We start from the raw sequence: 20,380 nt of genomic DNA on the forward strand, positions 1-20,380 counted from the left end.
GCTTTGATACTTTTTTACAATAAGACAAAGTGATTCACCATGTGAACTAGTGGATAATGGCTTTGAAACTTTAAAACAGCATCCAGTAAAACACATGCACAAGTGCTGGAATTAGACCATTTAAAGGCATCCAACATCATCAATTCTTTTTACCGTTACAACACATACTCTGTATTTCACTGCAACATTTTTTAAATTTTATTTTAACTATGACAGTGTTATGGAAATGTTCTGTTATGAAAAGAATGCAATGAGAAACATTTAGTGGCAAGAAAAAAGGAGAAACATAAAGAGAGAACAAATGAACGGTAAAAAGGATGGAATGAGTTAGGAAAGAAAGAGGATATGAGTGAAAGTAGAAAAGTAAAGAGAAACAAAAGAAAGCATGCAAGGTCAGTGGAGGAATGAAGGAGACAGATATTTGTATGAGAGGAGCAAAAGTAAACTACGGGGGAAAGAAGAGTGTAAAGAAAGAGAAACAATGTTAACAGAAGAGTGAAAGTTGGGAAAAAAAAGGGCTAGGGAAGGAAGACTAAAGAGGAAAACATAAACCTAGTAAAAGTGGTAATGAGTGAAAAAAGGCACTGTGGGAAGGACACAGAGATGAAAGACAGGTGGGAAAAAGAAAGGTGACAGGTAGGTGGAGGAGGGAGGAAGCTCTTTTTCATCTCCAAAAGGCAGCGGAGCTTTGATTTTGATTAGCATGTGATGCTACTATCAGGGAACGACACAGTGTGATGGTGACCTTTCCTTCTTCTCTCAAACATTCACACACTCTTTTATCTGTCTCTGTCTCTTTTTATCTACCTCTACCTCCGTCTGTCTCCCAGGTCTTTTTTTTCCATGTTGGACTGCCTGTCTGTCACTTTTGAGCTTGTGAGACATTTAACTCTCTTTGATGGCTGACTTGTTACGACAGCGCCGTCTCTGCAGGTGCCACAGTCAAGTTATTTTGTGGGGTTGCATGATGTGTGAGTGTGGATGATTAAGCTGCTAAATGAACTTTCAGGGTCCACAGATAAACGCTGCATGGCCGCGCTGTGTGGCGCTTTCAGTCTTCAGTTCCTCCCAGCCCATAACTATGGCAGCAGTGTGTTGAGGCGAGTTGAAGACTTCAAGCGCTGCGCAGATTCACGCCCCGGACCTGAGCTCAGCAATACTGACTTTGTTAGTTATTTCTCTGCACAACGTGACGGGTTTCACACAAGTTCTTCTCCTGGGGAACAACTGGAGATGTTGTTTTGCTGTAAAATGTTGTCAATTATTTTTGAGTGAATCTCCACTTTCTAAATGTGTATGTTTCATTTCAGATATCAGCTACTGATTATAGGTGGAGATACAGGAGACAAAAATCAGTTGTGGGTATAACCTAACAGGACATTTACTCAGTTACTTTACTTGCAGTGTTACAGTACCAGGTAGTTAGTGCTTTTACCAGCTTTAAAGTCAAAGTGATGTACACATTTATATAGTAATAATAATCATAATCAAAATTAAGCTGACAAGAAGTTAGCATCGCTTACTTCTGCTTTAAGATGAGACTTATTCAATTAAAATTCAATTTGATTTAAATTTATTTATATAGCACCTGATGCATAAGCAGTTCAGAGTGCTTTCCATAGAGATACCTGTAGGACAACATATTAAAGTAAACAGCAATAGATACTGAGACACAGAAATTCACACACACAAAGACGTTTAAGGAAATGCACAGATAAACAGAAAAGTCTTAAGTTTGGCTTTGAAGGGGCACAACGTCGGAGCATTTCTGAGATCATGTGGTAGACTGTTCCACTCTGTAAGGCCATGTCACCTGATTTGGTAAAAGCTCTGGGCACATGGAGGCACTCATCAATATGACTGATGAGTGCTTTTACTTTTACTCCTCCTAAGAATTACTTTCAGTTAAGTAGAAATTCTGAATATTTCTTCCACAAGTAATAAAATTACACGTAAGGTATAAAATGAGAATTTCAGTTCAGATGTAGGCATGTGCTACGAATCATTTAATCATTATTTATTTATTCCCATGTTTTAATGTTTTTTTATTACTTTAAAAACATGCAGTCACAAACTTCACAAGTCAAGTTAACATTGCAACCAGATGGTCACTGATCTCTATCTTTATTTTAATGTCAAGAGGCTCGAAAAGGTGAATTCATCCTTCAGAACATAATGTAAACAATAAGTATCTTTGTAGAATATGATCCTCAACAATCTTCTGATGACTGGGACCCAAAAATGTGTTTTTCTAAGAGGTGAAATTTTGGAAAAATCACTCATTTGGACTATTGAGTGTTTTTCTCCTTTTGTCTTGGCCTGACACAGCTCTGATTCAAAAGCTCTGAACCTGTTGACAGTCCCATCATGTGTAACTTCTCTGCCCCTCCGTCTTTTTACAGTCAGTGAGGTGACAGCAGAGGCGACGACACCACACTGTGGCCTTGATACCTCTGCTCATCATTATTTGGGCTTCCTGGTGGAGTCGAGGCTCTGTAACACTCAGTGGGGCCGTGATGTGAAAGCTGTGCCTGCAACACAAGCGGGAGAAACTGTCTCTCACACTCAGAAAATCTGTTACCAGCAGCTTTTTTTTTAAATTTCATCTTCCCTTTTCCAATCACCAACTTTTCTCCTTCAGCAAAGACTCAAAGAATTCCTAACATTTGAGTGAGATTAAAAAATGTATTATGTATGCACATATTATTACAGCACACAGATATATCCCAGTTCTATCACATGTCTGTTTGCCTTAAAGACACACACACACAGTCACATACACACACATTTGCAGTGGCAGGTGAGGATTTGGTCACTCCTCAGTCTTAAGATCCAATCTGTGCCTGATTTCACATGTAATCCCTCATGACATCAGTTTGTCCTGTCCCTCCATTCCTTGTTTTGTTTTTTCCCCTCTCTTCACCTCAGACATCCCTTTCTCCTTCACACCTCCCACCCCCACTTTGCACATCTATCCCTTCTGTTTCCTTTGGGGTTTTTGCTTTTACACCAACAGATTCTTTTTTTTTTCAAGCACAGCTCTCCAATAGATTAATACACTGGGATTTAAGACACTGGAAGATTTGAAACGGAGAGCTAATTTTGAAAGCTGCACAATCTCCTCGGGGGTAACAGAAATTAATTGGCTCCTATATGATGAATTGTCAGCCAGCTGCTGGAGTATCTCGGTTTTTAAAAGCACCACAAACCACTCTAATTTGTCATATCAGTAACTGGATGTCACTTATTTCAAAGGGGGAAAACACTGCTGGAGGAAAGTATACTCATGATGATGTAATAAGATGCATCGAGGTGTCATGTTTCATGCGGCACGCCTGTTTGATCTGCGGCGCCCTGGGGAAATGTAGTAGACTTTAAGTATACGTGTGGAACTGGAGAGTATACTAAGTACACTACGTTTATCCAGGGGAGCGCGCTGCCCGCTGGACTGGATCTGATCGGTTACTACTCATGCTACTTCATCCTAAAGTGTCTAGTCTTCTATGATCAACCTCTCTCTCCACACACTGGTTCTTCTCCCTCTATAGGCGCCTTTATCAGCGGTTTCTAGCATCTCCCAATCTCACAGAGGCCAGATAAAGCCTCTTCAGAGCACAGTTTTCATTTATGCCTCTTGTCTTTTTCCTCTTAATTCTTCCTGTTGCGAACCAACCATCCATTTAGATCAGTGTTTTTCAACCTTGGGGTCGAGACCCCATGTGGGGTCGCCTGGAATTCAAATGGGGTCGCCTGAAATGTTTAGTAATTGATAAAAAAAAATACTGATAAAAATATTTTTTAAACTAATTATTATTCCTTTTGAAATTATGATTAAAAACGCCACACACAATCCTGAACAACTGTATTCTATACTTTAACTTTCGCAATTTTTTAAAATCGAGTTCAAATAAAATGCAGCATAAAAATATCTGAGCTGGCACATCTTGATTGACCGGGGGGTTGCCAGAAATTTGTGATGTCAAAATGGGGTCACGAGCCAGAAAGGTTGGGAACCACTGATTTAGATGCTCCAGTCATCGTGGACCGAGGGTGAAATAACAACCAAGTAAACAATGCCATCGATTGGCAAGGTTTATCTGATAGCTGCCTTATTGATTTGATTTGCTGACCCACCTGCAGGGCTGGGATCCAAATATCACGTTACCACATGACGACTGCTGCTACAACAGCTCTTTTGCCTCTAAACTTTATTTCTAAAAGTAATTTATTCTATGTTTTCTATAACAGGAAAATTTGTTTCATATCACCACAGCAGTATGAAGATGCATGAAGAAGTTCTTGTTCAGGTGCTGCACATGTCAATTTTTAATTATTGATTTGGCAGGAGCAATTGAACACACTGACTGGGTTCCTTTGGATTCTGCTTCTTACTTTAGAATGAATCAATCTAATTAACAGCTTTATTGAGTAAAGCATCTGTATTCATGACTGTGTCTTTTCTGGTTAAACTTGTGTCATAACAAGAGTCAAAACCAATATTGTTTCTACTTTGACAACCACTGCTCTTATTACCTACAGTGTTGCTAATGATACAACTTGTGTGTGTGTGTGTAGTTTTACAGGTGTTTCAGGGCGTTCCTCAGCTGCTCCACCCCCGAGCGAGGCTCCACCTTAAAGACACTTTCGCGGCCGACCAAGACTCTCCGCACCGTACGCCAAGAGAGAGAGCACCCGGTGTCTGCTCCGGCCCCGTCCTCCGCCATGCCCACGCCCAACTCCATCCAGAGGTCCTCGCAGGGAGCCAATGGCACGGCTCCGTCGCCATCGCCATCGGACAGAGGCTCCGACGCTTTCCACCACCCCACCACTGCTGCTGCTAACAGCCCCAAGCCCAAACTGATACTGGTGGCTCACTACAGGGAATAAGAGCGGAAGAGGAACAGCGACGTTTAGAGGGGGAACAACAAGAAGGGCCACGGGTCTCCAATTAAGAAACAAATCCTCTTAATAGTAGAAAAGAGCGAGCGCAAAGTGAGCTCAGTGGGCGTCTTAAATACAAGCTGGGACCTTTTTAATCCCACAGCACATTATCATTGCCCGGTGCGGTCGGCCGCAGGAAAACACACAAAATACCAGTCTCATCCTGCTCACCACAAGCAAGTGTATACAAAGCAGAAGGAAGATATGAAGACTAGGGCTAAACACGCTGTCATGCTTCGTGTTAACATTACAGACTCCTGCCATTAGAATGTACTTGCTGTAGTCACATCCACCGTGTACACAAGAGCACAAGAGTTGCATTACAGCTCACACAAAGTGAAACAAACTTGCAGTAGTTTGTCTAGTTTCTTGTTGGATTTAGGGAACCAGGATGATTCATTTGTAGTGTAGTCTGTGGAGACAGGTCAGGGCTTCAGGGTCGGAACGATGCCGACAACGTGAAGAGGTAAAATTAATGACTGCAGGTTTACCAAACAAAGAAAAAACACACAGGAAAAAAAGTAAGTCATAATGCGGGCAACCACTTAAGTGATTACTCACAGTGAGAGGGCTCTGCGAAACATCATGTTTTAAAAAAAGGACAGAATCACAATTGACAAAGGAAATACATTTAGTAGCTTTTGGAAATTATGTGTTTTTGGAATCAATAAAAAAAAAAACAAGCCTTTATTCGCGTGGATTCAGATGTGTATATTTTTGGAAGATTTGTTAATGAATGTGGAGTGCAGAGGAGGGGGGCAGGAGGGGGAACACGTCAGCTACCAGCTAAGAATTAGCATGAGTATTAGGCCGTTATTAGCATGTTAGCAACAGACACGGAAAATAAGCACGATTGCACTTTACTGATTCAGACGAACCACGAGGAGAGGAGGACGTGAAATTGCATTTACTCTGCCCCCAGTAATTCAATTATATTAAAAAAAAAATTATAATGTAGGTACATCCATATAACTAGGTCAGGTTTTTTCCCCTTCTTATATTGATGAGGTATCTTTGTTAGACAGCTAAATAATGTGATTTCTTAATCAGAGGTATAATTCAGGAACATATTGGAGAAGCACAGAGATTTCATGAACTTGCTCAGTGTATTTATTTATTCATATATTTATTTTGTGAGTAATAAAATGAGATACTTTGTCAGCTTCAGTGTGTAGCGCTGTCAGTGGGATTATTCCCTATTTTCCCCTCTTCCCCCAACGATAATTGGGTTGAGGAAGGCGCTAAACATTTTTTCCCTGACCCTGTTTCCATGCCTGATATTAGAGGATTTGATACAGAGTGTTAAAAATTTGTCAAACAATTTTATGCAATTTAGAACTGGGATTTTTTCTGTTAATGCCTTTATTCTCTGTCATCAGCACTGGGACTACTCTGAAAGCCATTAAAGGGATATTTCACCATTTTATGAAGTACAAACTTGAAAATAACAAAGAGAGAGTTTTTCTTTTTCTTAAAAAAAAGAAGAGAGAAACTATTTCTTTAGATAATTCATTATTTTTGTTATAATATATTTTTGGTTGAAACTCTGACAACATGACAACAATGGGCTACACGTGTGTAACCACTCCCTTATTTAAGACTGTCAAAAAAACTGTTTGCCTGATGAAGGACCGAAACGCCGCTTCCCTTTGCAAGAAAAGACAGTGTGTGGGAATTTCTAACAAAAAAAAACAAAAACATTTTATGAGGGACATGTGAAGGAGATCTCAGTGTTTTGAGTTGTGTCTAGATGTCGCTGCTGTTTCCCTTTGTTTAGTGGAAAAAGTGTTTTTTGTGTTGTCTCCTGATGTTTTTTGCTTTGCTTCTGTAACATAAATGAAACCATGTCACAAGCAGATTTGGATGTCTCAATATTTACTCTACTTCACCCAAAGTATGCGTCTCATGTGTGTTCGTCTCAGTGCTGCTTTCTCTCGTTCTCTTTCTTCTCAGTCATCTTCACTTGTGTTGAATAATCCATGATTTAGGAGCATTATTTACATGGAGGGACGCAGATTAACATTCTAAATCACAGCCTTGGTCTCTGGGAGAAACAAACAGCATTTGGAGCGTTGGAGTAGAATATTACAGCTGTCATCCATGAATGAATAATGAACCGATGGCTACGAACAAACATGTCACAAGTCAATAACGTGTCAATTTACATCTGTGCAGCTGCTCAGAATAAACTGTAAGTGTTGTGTGTGTCGTAATGCATCTTTACATTCAGTACGTTCCAAGCACTTAAAATACACATTGATTTCCTTTTGAAACATTATGCAGGACCTTGTCAAGCACAAGAAGACACATACACTGGGGTTTAAGCACATTTTGTCCCAGTGCCTTTAATTGGCTATAGTCCACAGACAGTGACTAATTCATGCTCAGTGTGTGTTTGGCTGATTTTACTGATTTTTACATTTTGCTGTGAATCTCAGCAACTGCAAGGTTTATGCAAAATTAGCATATTTAAACACCTAGTTGTAATAATGGGTTGAAGGTGCAGTATTTGTCTTATTATTCAGGTGTTATCTGGGCAACCTGAGTCTGCTGAATCTTAGTCCTCTGAGCTCTATTGTCCAAATACCTATGAAAACACATTACCACACACAAACACATTGCACTTTCTTTGAGTGAATCCTGCATACTCTGTCCCACAGTTGGAAAATGCAGTATTTCCCCTTTGAGTGGCTCTCAAAGTGAGGTCCAGGGACCCCCCGGGGTCTTTGATGAGATTCCCAGGGCTTCCTAACAAAAAGGGGAATAATTCATTCCACATTTCATTTATTCAACACTTCCTGAAATAAAAAAGCAGAAAGTAGGAATCTCTATAGGACAAACCTTTATCATATGGGATCTGTGGTACAATCTGTGTTTGTGTGGTACAAAGGAACTTTAAGGTTCCTTTAGCTATGTAAAAGGTTTGAGTCTTTGGTGAAAAGAGCTCAGTTATTTCAAGAAATGATTTGGCCTTTCCAAAACTGTAGTAACTAACTGATGATCAGCAGACTAACTTACTGCAGTCACAGACTGACAATAAATATTTTGCACAGAGCAGCACTGAAAACTGCTATACTGTAGGTTTTGTAATTTGACTAAACTAATCCTTCAAATGGATTTCTTGGGTGTGCTTGTCTGGTATATAATTTATGTGTTATGACTAAGGAGTGAAGCGCCCATGTCTTTATCATTTGCAGAGCCTCTGATTATATAATCAAAAACAGATTAAATATAAACTGATTATCTGATATCGTTTCAGGCATCAGAAACTATTGCGCTGGCCTTTATATCAGACTGTGTAATAAAGTGATACCGTTGTGATGGACTGTCAGGACACAGTGCACCCTTTAATCAAATTATACAGTACTACTGAGCAGTTGCAGGCAATAAATGTTACAAATTGGGGTAGCAGGCGTAAAACTGCTCAGCTTCAACTGGTTATGTAAGATTTTTGCATTTCAAGTGTAGATCTTTACCTAATTTACTCAGAGTTTATGCACTTCAAAGTTAGAGGAGAATCTTAAATTATGATGTTCAAATAAATAAAATAAAAAAGTGTTGGCCAATCAAATTTGATCTCACAGCACGACACAAAATTAATTCCTGTAATCTCATTTCTTAGTGTCATACATGAGCCCAGAACGCCTTCTGGCTGTGTTCATATTTCGGTCTCGAACACACTCAAACTTGCTCTGTTTGTGCGTCCTTATCCTTGGTTTATGTGGTTTCTGAAGGATGGCTAGGTTTAATTTGTGCAAGAAAAATATTTTTGTCACCCATCCTTGGACCCCTCTCCACCCCGAGAGATCCAGCTGATGAAGTAGGCCTCACACAGGACATGCTAAGTTCAGAGCAGCGTAATTATCAACATGGGAATGGGAGCTCTCAGTGTTAGCAGTAGCCTCCAGGATAGCCACTTTTCTCATTATGCTAAAGAGAGGAATCACAGCGGGAGACTTTTAGGCTCTTAGATATTATCAGGTCATGATATTTAATGCATGTATGTCCCGGTTTGACTTCAAACTCCATTTCCTCTCATTGCACATCGCCATCATGGCAGCAGGATTGAAAGCAAGTGAGAGTTGCACCACTCGTCAAAGCTGCCACCCGCGTAGGTGTCTGCTGGATTTTACAGCTCAGGGAGAGTGTGGGGATGTTTCACAGGTGCTTCCTTCACTAAAGTGAGAGATGCAGATTCATGTTTTACAAAGTCCTGCTAGGCTCCCGTGTGCTTGTGCATTATGAGTCACCATGCTACTGCACTTCCACCCATACACTGGTCGCCATGTCAGTTGGGGGTCATGACCATATCTTCTATTGTTGTTGTTCTGAGAGCCATGATGATGCTAATTGATACTACAGTAGTTGTGTGTACACTCGTACTGTGTGTATGAGTTGTGCGTAATCAAGCTAACTGCTGCCCTGCACTGATAGCTTAGCAGTTATCTGTTTGGGGAGTAGCTAGAGGAAAACATACAGTATGTGTGGGTTCAATTCACATGTGCACACAGTGGTAGTAAATAAATGATTGATGATTGATTAAAACTATTAACTGTATAGGCTATAAAAGTAGACTTCAGGACAGATTTCTTCTTATTTTAGCATCTTCACTAATCAGCCCCATTTATTTATTAATTAGCAACATTGCAACTTTTCTGTTATTTATTTGTTTATTTTTCATAATTTTGCATCATGTGTATATTCTCAATTTCAATGTTGTTTTAGTGAACTAGTTTTAGTAGCTTCAGTTAACTTCATTTCTCCCTTCACTTCTCTGTAGTTTAACTTTTTACAGTGCAAAGTAATTGCTGTTTTCAAAGTGATTTCCCCAGTACTGTTGGTACTATCACACCAAAGGAATAATGGTAGGTTTCTGGAGGAACAATGAAGCTGCAAGGCAAGGCAAGGCAAGGCAAGGCAAGGCAATTTTATTTGTATAGCCTGTTTTTACAAACAGTTTGTCTCAAAGAGCTTTACATGGCATCACAACAACATCCTCTGCCCTTAGGCCCTCACATCGACTGAGGAAAAGCTCCATAGAAACCCCTTTTAACAGGGAAAAATTGAAGAAACCTCAGGGTGAGCAACAGAGGAGGGATCCCTCACCCAGGACGGACAGACGTGCAATAGATGTTGTTACAGACAACAGTCACAGTATTGTGTGCAGACTTTCATAGGACCTAAAGATCATCAGTAGTGTCCTGCAAATCTTTGCCCCACGGCTGCAAACGTGATGAACATGAAGTAGTTCACTAAGTCCTTTTTATTAACGATTAAATGATAAATAAATAAATATCCATGTTCACCATAAGCAATTTTAAATGAGATGGACTGGTTTCTCACTCAGAAACATCCACAGAAAGTGATTGCAGCATATACTAACACAAACACTGGTCTCCCTCAAACACACACTGGTTAATCAGAAAAGATAAATGAGCTAATTTCCAGCGTCATCTTATTGAGAAATAGGAACTATAGGAAAACACCTCCATTATTAATAGTTACTTGACATGTCCTTAGCGTGTCCCTCCTCCAACTCTGTTGTAAATTGGATTGATTGTATCTCCACTTAATCACTACATACATCCTCATTAGCTGCATGATAAATAAAGGACTGAGATTCATATTGGTTTTTATAATCGTTACTATTTCAGGATTAATGTCACATTGGATCAAGTGAGTGAAACTATTTGCAGAGAAGGAGACGGAGGAAACTCCCAAAACAAACTGGGAATCTCTAGTGTGGCTCCTCAGTGGTTTGGTTGTCCTGAGACAAAGGATCAGCTTTCAGGATAGTTTTGTGCACTTTGTTATAAAAGCTTAAGTTTGTTCTGCGATGGTAGAAAAAAATACTTTTAGATCTCCCTGGGGTTTTCAACTTTTTAAGTCACAAAGAGCAGAGATTCACACAAACCATTAGCCTAACACCTCTCACACCAACACCTCTTACACAAGAGGAGATACCTCCAACTAAAAATGGTCCTTGTTCAATGGCTCTATAGAGCTGGGATGTTCAAGTGTTTTACCCTTGGCGTATACGTACCACAGGCCCCTGCTGTGACGCAAGTTCAACCCCTAACAAGTCCTTACTCTGCAGTTACAGTAGGCTATGCTACTTTCTCTTAGACTTGAAGCTCATGTTACCAGCTCCAAAACAAACAAAACACATAATGATATTCAAGGGGGGTACACATTACCAGCAACGTCACAACAAAATAGTACAAAATAATATAAATTTGTGTGTCTCCTGCCTCATGTCTCATGTTATCTTGAAACCATTGACACACAACAAACACACAGTCCGGGCTACATTATTTACCATGATGTTGTGGATGTTGCTGCACCAACTACCAACCGAACTTAGGTCAACAGCATTTCTTTTAAACAGAGAAACCCCACAGGAGGTATTTAGATCTGGAGGCAGCTCCTGAGTGGGCTTTTCCTATCTATCTGAGAGCCCCCAGAAATGTTTGGTCACAAATGTGGCCTGTTGGGAGCATCCACTTCTTTCCTCTCTGAGGAGACGCTCACTCCTACTTCTTCCAATTAAGAGGCAACTCTCATTATTGCAGAAGACCGGCTCCTCAGCAGGAGATCACGTTTGTGTAGGAGGGCCCCCTCCTGTCTTCGGTTTATTTAATTCGCCTACAAACAACGTCAAAGCCATTTCAGTGTGCGCTCTTATGTTCCAACATTCGTCTACAGCAGAGACTAAAGCACTAAAGCTTTGTACTTGTTGTACTTACAAGATAAGCCTATAACACACTGAATTAATATGTTTTTATATTTATTTTCTTTATTTGCTGCCAAGTCCATTTGACACCGCCAAGGTTGCAGCTGAAAGAAAAAGGCCACAATTATTGTACGCACTATGAGAATACTAATTTACATTTCTAATTTAATGGAATACACAAATGCAATTATAGTTAAATCTACTTGTGCCTGAATGGACAGTAATGTGTTATCTTGCATATTCACAAAGTAATATTTGAGTTTGTTCTTTGCCTGTACAATATGCCACTCTGCTGCCAGTAGACGTGATGTTTTTAGTAACTGGTCATATGCTGCAAACACTGCTACTTTTAAGTGTATGAGCTAGGGAGAGCCTGGATTGACTTATCGATGTGTGATCAGTTATGGTGACTGGTGCTGTCAGATAATGAAATCGGTGAGGACCTCAGAATGTATTGCAGCACAGGACACAATAACTGGATACGTCGATCTCAAGTGGAAGTATGAGGACTTTAATCTGCAGAGTGCATACGGCTGATAACATATGAAATCAAGCGTTTTTACCTGTTTTTCTGTGATAACTGTGTTGCTTTTACAGTAAATAAACAAACCTCTACCTGAACCCTGATCACTTCTTCCTTCTACTGTTGATGAGAAATCCATAACACAACCACTTCTCATTCAGACAGAGGTGTAGTATGGTTCATGTTGTCAGGGTAGAAAATTGATTTCTCTCCCCTGTGCGCATTAGCTCTTGATAGGAAAAGTAGGATTATGGGTGTTGAAAATGAAGTGATAAATACAGCTATTTATGGCAAAGAAATTATTCTAAAAACAAATTATGAGATTAATGACAAATCTTGCACAGAACCAAAGTGAGAGGGTGTTACAAGGAAATAATGAGTGAGAGATGAGGAGGATAGAGCTCAGACTAGAGAAATTAAAATAGGTTAAACTGTTTTTCTAGGTTTATTTCAGAGTCTGACATCAGTTCTGATGAAATGATAAGTCATATTCAGTAGTTCAAGGGTCATGGCAGTAGCATGAGCCTATCTCTACAATACAGTATGGATAGTGTAGTGGATTGTTTGCTCAGTGTAAGGGTTCAGTTTGTGTTTTGTATTACAATCAGCTATTAAAAGTCAAAGTATGATATACTGGACGAATTAGATTTCCTATGTATCCATATAGTTTGAATCATAGCCTAAGTGGCATTTCCGTTCGTATCATCAGCATCGAAGCAGACATTGATATGCTCAGTAAAGAAAAAAATGTTATAGACTATAAATAGCAGGGGCCTGTTATTGAGCCTTGAGGGATACAAGGAAGGCTTCAGTGACAAGTAAGGCTTGAACTGAGGAATATAAGATTGATGCTAGTCATCATTTTGAAGACTGTCTCTCAGGACAGCGTAACAGTGTGTCTTCTAATGAGATGAATTACTTTGTTCAGTCATATCAGACTATGGTATAAACTTAGTGACAAAAATGGCAAATTCCCCTTCAGTTACTTCTTACTGTAGGAGATTCACTGAAACAATAGAGAGAGAGCGAGGGAAATATTTGAGATAATATTTGTGAGTTGTATTTGAGGTACCGTATGAGAAACTTCTTGTCTTGAAAATGAAAAAAGGAAACTAATTGTATTTGTTTTGTTTCATTGATTCTTGATGCTTTGGCAACTGAGGGCCGGATTTACTAAAGGTTTGCGTGTATTAAAACGTGTGCAAACGTGATTGCACGCGCAAACACATGTGGAAACTGATCTACTAACCGGACGCACCGAGGATTGCGTCCCTCACACGGGCAGAATAGCACGTGCGATCCATTTAGCGTGTTTGCCTTGATGAATATGTAAATATGGGCGTTTCAGCCAGAACGTGCTAAATACTGGGAGGAGTAGATGCAAATAGATTTATTTAGCGCGTGCAATGTGATTTACCAAACCAGGAAGAGATAGCGGTGGCTGTTTTTGCGTCTTTATTCACCACGTCTGAAAACCACGTACTGATACAACTTTGCCAAAACTTATGCGTTTATTGATTTGATACCTGTCAGAGCCCCGTGATCTTACATCTCTGCATTTCCTCACGTCTGGGTAATTTTGTAACAGTTTTTCAGCCGTGTTAAAAGTCTTTTACGCGCCGTTACGCACGGGGCACGTCTGTCCTGCGGTGCGATCCTCACCTCTCCTCTCCTCTCCTCTCCTCTCCTCTCACCTGGCTGCTCAGCTCCGTCTCTCAGTCCCGGTCCCGGACTGAGACACGTCACCACTGCCTTCACCCGTCTTTAATCCCTCTGGTCGGTGGTCAGAGTGTTTAGATCCGTGTGTCCCACCTGAGCTCTCTATTAATCCACTCGATCATGGGCGGCACACACATATTACAGGTGTGTGATTGTCGCTGCAGCTGCTGCCTGTTCGTCACTATATGACGAGTTGGGCCCTGTAGCGATTTGTGTTTATTTATCTAAACAGAGCGCGAGAGAGATGAACACACATGCTGTCATTGTATGCATCGGATCAAATGTCATTCTGTCCCTTCGTCCGTCCAGCTCTCTGTCCACTCTCTCCATGGCGGAAACGATTACGACGCGCAAAACCCTCATATTGCGGTTTGCACGTGTTTTCATTTAGCGGGTTACTCTTAGTAGATCACCTGTTTTGCGTGCACTAACCAAACACGCAATATTATAGCGGGAGCAAACAATATAGCGTCCGCTATCTGAGATCTTAGTAAATCCGGCCCTTAGTATTCGTAACATCCATGCCAATAAAGAAAATTTGAAAATTTGAATTGAATTGAATTGAGAGAGAGAGAGAGAGAGAGACAGAGACAGAGACAGAGACAGAGACAGAGAGTGAAAGGCAGTACTAAATCTAATAGTTAAACCACATAAAACCAACATATTTCCCAGCATTGATAGCTAGGAGCCTGACATGAATTATGTGACTGCTTGTTTTTACAGTTTGTGAAATGATCCATTACAGGAACATTTGAATGTGTAAGCAGGGACTATAGCCATTGCTGAGGTCCTTCTCCTTCAGTCTCATATAATCACTGTACTGTTAACCAAGTTAATGTAAAACTGCAGAGAACAACAAGCTTTATGTAACTGGTATCAGTTACCAGTGGGGTGCACAGACTTTTTGAAGGGCAGGGACGAAAAGGAAAAAAAAGGGCACACGTGGCTCCCATCAGGGCACTTTAACATGCGTTTTGGCTCCCAGGGGGCCCTTTAGCATACGTTTTTCAACAATTGGCCACGCCACTGTCAGTTACCAGATATCATCAAATACATCAAGTGTGCATACCATCATTTCATGATGAGGAGGGGGCTAAATTGCTGACTCTGTTAATGAACTGTGGAGGTCAACTCAGTGCATCCTATTCTATCTCCAGTCAGTGGACTCAGTTTGACCACAAGAGCCAATATCCTGTCGTTTCTCCAATACTCAAATGTGATCGATATGAATTAGAATTTAATAAATTTGCATGGATGCTGCTGGTGCCAGCAGGTCAACCGTCATGTATTTATCAACTCCTCTGTTAATTGTGACACACATTTCATGGCACACTGGCTAACCTTCATTCAGATATCAGAAAGGTTTACAGGAGGCTGTTTAACAGTCCAGCAGGCGTTTAAAGCATTTCAACCCTGATGGCAACATCTGATAAACAAAAGGCCAGAGAAACAAAACACAGCCAGACTCCTATTTTGGTTCTCACTGTCACCCTTTTTTTATTCTGTCAGGCAATGGAAAGAACTTCATAAACAACTCTACTATTAATCATGCAAGGCACCATTCCTATGCTGCTGCAGAGTCAGATCAAAACAACATTTTATGATTACAAATGTTGTAAGACTAAGTAGATGTGATTGTTTATGGCACATTGGAAATTAGTAATCACAAATAAAGTTAACGAATATTATGCAATCACTGGTAACCAAAACTTTGAATTTATCTTTTAGACCCAAAATGTTCTTTTGATGCTCTCTTATCTATTTGATTACATCATAACATCAATGGTATAAACATGTTTTGTGTGTCATTTTCTTTTTTTTGCCTCAGTGTCCCCTCATCTTTTTGTTGTATAATGACCATGTGCTCCTCTGCAGTCACAGCTGTGAGCTTACACTGTAAACAAGACATCTTAAACACACATATGCACATACATATGCATGCGCACATTCATCCACTTTTTTGTCTTTTTTTCTCTCTCAGGAGCTCTGAATGAGCTCCCAAAGGAAATGTCAAAGTGCACGGTGAGTAATGAGAATATTCATCACAAAACATTACTCACAAACAGCTATGCACACGCACAAAGACATACAGATCTATACTTGGGCACACACATGCAACATGAGTGCAGGGCCACGTGACACTTGTTTATTGTCCTGCCATTCACTTCCATCCATCATCTCTCACCTTTCTGCCCTTCTCTCCATCCCGCGCCTGATCACAACAATCGAGACAGACGCTGCTGCTCGTCCTCACCTCATAAAGACACACTCACCAATATCCTCTCAGGGTCCTGACTGAATGCAGCCGTTCCCTCTCTCTTTATCATCTGTGCCTACTCTATTTTACCCTCTTGTCTGTTAACCTTGTGTAAGAGCTATAACACTGTTTGACTCGGATTCACAGAAATAAAGTGACAAAAGCTAAAATGTTGCTTAAGAGGGGTTGAGAAACAGCCAAGGTTTCCAGGAACGTAACATTACTGGAATCTTTGGCTGTATATACTATACAGGAGCTGAAGGAGGTTTCTGAAAAGGAAAATAATCTACAAGCATGTAACTTCCGGGAATCCAATTTTATGAATATTTATCAGCTCCCTGGAACCTCTGTGGTCTCTCACAGCTGATTCGGCGTCCTGTGTCGTACCTCTATTCTTCCTCTTTTGTATTTCTTAATTTACAGCATGTTTTTCATTCTATAGATAACAGATGAGAAATAAAATGCAGCAACTACTATCCTCACACCATGATGGATCCACGGCTAATGTTGCCTTTTCTCAAGTAGGTTGTAGATTTTCTCTTTCTCTCTCTTCTTGAAGTGGGTTGTGGTTTGTTTTCAGGGAGTTGAGCAATGTCATCTGTTTTAAAGCAGCAGGTGTTTTTCTTATACTACCACTAAATAAACCACTAAAAGACAGTGATGGACTCTTTCCTAACATTTTTGAACCTAAAAGTGCAAATGAAAGAAATGTTTTATTTTGATCTTGACATATTTGGCACTCCACAACAAGCTACTAAACTGAAGGCATTTTCAGACCTGTGCTGTTTAGTCTATTTGTTTACAATTTGTCTCTGCAGATATGATCACAGATGCACTTTGTATCCTGGGATTCAGATAAAGACAAAATAGACAAACAACAAAATAACGATGCACTTAAGGATTATCTCCATGATCAATTTTGGTGTTTTGCTGCTTTTTCAGTCTTAAATGTCAGAGTGGAGTGTGAGTTATTCTTGTTTTCACCTGAAAAATAAACCAGTATGACAAATTCACCTTTGTGCATGAGTAGAAAAGGAAATCAGAAAACTAAATAAAGAACCATCTGTCCTCCAACTGAGGCAGGGTCAAACATTTGTACTTCAGCCTCACACACAATATGGGAAATGTATAGACAAATGTTCACAAAAGCTCTTTTTTTCACAGTTTCTCTTTCAGCCTGAATTTATTTTACAGGTTTACAAAGGTAGTTTTCAGCTGCAAACCTTGGGATCACGTCTTTGTTAGACTGTCTGATTGCCTCGTCGTTAGTTTTACTTGATCTGTGTGACACTAATTTCTAGACATTTTTATGACACACTTATTTTGCATAGTTACAAAAACATCCTGCATGAAAGGGCTCTATTTGTTCGTATTATTAAAAGCATCCAGCTTTTCCTTTCAGTTATAACACAGTCTAAGTTGAATGGAGGTTAGAGCGCATGACAGATTGCCCTCATATATTCAGACTGATATCCGCCTTGTTTTGCCCTTGTGCTTCAGGTCGTTGTCATGTTGAAATGTAAATCCTAACAACCCTCTGAAGTGCTTTGTGTTTTTCTTCCCCAGTCCCTGATGCAGAAACACATCCCAGCAGCATGAGGCTTCCAGCATCAATGCCGATTATTCAGGAAATGAGAGGGACCTGGTTTTTGTCAGGACAAAAAATTAAATTTGTTTTTGTTTTGCTCTATAAAGTGCTTTGTGTGAAACCTCAGACCACTGCCATTTAGATGGTAGTGCCAGTTGTTTTCAGTCACTGCAGAGGAAATGTTCAGTTCAGTAAAGCCCTTAGATGGGATCTTTATTTAAAACATGATGACAACTCAATGAAAAAGCAACTTTTAGATAAAAGTCGGTTAAAACTTGTAATATTTCTGCAATGCTTCTTGCAGTCTGGATTGGATGTAGTCATGTTAATACACAGGCATGAGCAAGATGACAACATCTGGACAGCTGCAGCCTTGAGATCATTCTGCACCACTTGAGAGGGGTGTTCAGATTTACATGTCAACAACATGACAACGACCTGTGGCACGAGGCCAAAACAAGGCGGACATCAGCCTGAATATATGAGGACAATTTGTGACGCACTCCACCCTCCATCCAGTACACTCCTCAGCTGAGTGAGTTCATTCATTTCAGTGATGAAGAAACAAACATGTGAGATGAAAAGTTGAACTTATGCCGAAATCTTGGTAACACTTTACTTGACGCCTATCTCTATAAGGCATTATAACCATACTTATAATGAGTTATAATGCAGTTATAGCACTGTATAACTATAATTATAAACACTCATAAATGATCATAATGCTTTATAACAATAATCATAACACACTATAAAGCATTTTATCATGACTTATAAGGTCAGGTATTATAATACATTACAACTGTTAGTAACTCACTGACAATGCCCACATCGATAATGCATTATAAATATAGTTATAATGTGTTATAATTGGCTTATAAATGTGTATAACTATCATTGTAAACACACATAAATGATCATAAGACTTTATAACAATAAGCATAACACATCATAGAGCATTATAACTCTATTATAATACTTGACCTTATAAGCCATTATACAATGTTCTGTGATGTGTTATGCTTATTGTTATAAAGTCTTATGATCATTTATGAGTGTTTATAATGATAATTATACATGTCTAAACCAATTATAACACATTCTAACTATATTTATAATGCATTATCGATGTGGGCATTGTCAGCGAGTTACTAACAGTTATAATGTATTATAATACCTGACCTTATAAATCATGATAAAATGCTTTATAGTGTGTTATGATTATTGTTATAAAGCATTATGATCATTTATGAATGTTTATAATTATAGTTATACAGTGCTATAACTGCATTATAACTCATTATAAGTCTGGTTATATGTGCTATAGAGATAGGCGTCAAATAAAGTGTTACAGAAATGGTATACACTGGGGCGATGACCTGATAAAGTCACATAGACCCGCCCTTTCCCCTTGATACTGTTGGTATGTTTGCAGTAAACACAGACACATCATGTTTGTCCTGATGAAACATAATCCACACTAATTGCTTTCATTTTAAAACAACATCTTAAATAGAAAAAAACTATTTCCATCTGGCGAGTGTCTGAGCTCTGTATAAGAAATAATCTCTATCCATACTGACACGCCTGAAAACACACATCATCCTTCCATACACTTGGTGTGTGTGTGTGTATTTGTCAGTGTAAACTGGAGGCAGATTGTTTGCTTGGTAGTTGGTTGTATAAGTTGCAGAAAATACTATGAACAAGGACAAAAAGTAAAAACACAGATTTCTTTGTGTGGACCGGCATCGAGGTGGCATTGTTATTGAAAGTTTAACCTTTAGTAGAGAAACATGTTGTGACAGATGAGACCCCATCAGAAAGCAAACATTGGTTTCTGCATCTCTATGCAGGATTTTTTACCAACTTTGTTACATTATTACCTTAATTAAACAGCTACGGAGTAATTGTGATGGGTAAATAAATGACTTATAACTTGTTACGAGGGAGAACGGAGGCTATCTGCCTTCCACGTAGTATGACTTGGCTGAAAACTAACCCTGCAAGATCAGAGCCTCTGACCCCGTGTCCCAGCTCTCGTCTCAGTGGCACCAGCACAAATGTGCCCTGTAACCTCTTGTTTATGACAGATAAGACTCCACAAAATAATATACACATCGTAACGCAGTATTACATACTGTATACCATTATCAACTACTCCATATTGCTTTCTCACAGACCTTCTTGAAAACAAATGCAAATGGCTGGGAGGAGGGTTAGCAAAACAGCGGACAGGTAACCAGACTTGCCTCTTTAAAAAAATAAATATAAAAGCACAACTGTAGGCAAGGCAAAGTGAGTTGATTCATAAAGCCCATTTTTACAAATATTTTTTTCTCAAAGGGCTTTACATAGCATCATTACAACATCCACCCTGGGCAGGCTGGGCCATATAGGGAAAGCAGAGAGAGCAGGCCAGCTTATTGGAAGTACAGACTGTAGCCTAGTGTAAGTCTGTTCACAAGGTTTTAAAGAAAAGAAATAAAGACAGTCTTCCATTGTTTTTCTAAGCATTGTTTGAAGATTCACATAAAAGCAAGTAGCTAAAAATACATTTCCATATGAAAGTGAAAGCTTCTTCCTCTCCTCAAGTTCACCTCACCTCTGTAAATGAAA

The 20,380-nt window shown here is 39.6% G+C and overlaps 1 protein-coding gene across 1 annotated transcript in view; it reads left to right on the forward strand.

The window, feature by feature from the left end:
• The window catches only part of tmtopsb (teleost multiple tissue opsin b), a 29,278-nt gene extending 24,012 nt beyond the window's left edge, over positions 1-5,266 (forward strand). Inside the window, exon 4 of the mRNA XM_085763441.1 lies at positions 4,576-5,266. Within this exon, the coding sequence (XP_085619567.1) occupies positions 4,576-4,887 (312 nt within the window). The 3' untranslated portion in view covers positions 4,888-5,266. The remainder of the gene's footprint in view (positions 1-4,575) is intronic.
• The last annotated feature ends 15,114 nt before the right edge of the window (positions 5,267-20,380 follow it).

This window comes from Trachurus japonicus, chromosome 20, assembly GCF_045865225.1.
Source record: "Trachurus japonicus isolate A0001 chromosome 20, Traja_1.0".
NCBI classification, from domain to species: domain Eukaryota; kingdom Metazoa; phylum Chordata; class Actinopteri; order Carangiformes; family Carangidae; genus Trachurus; species Trachurus japonicus.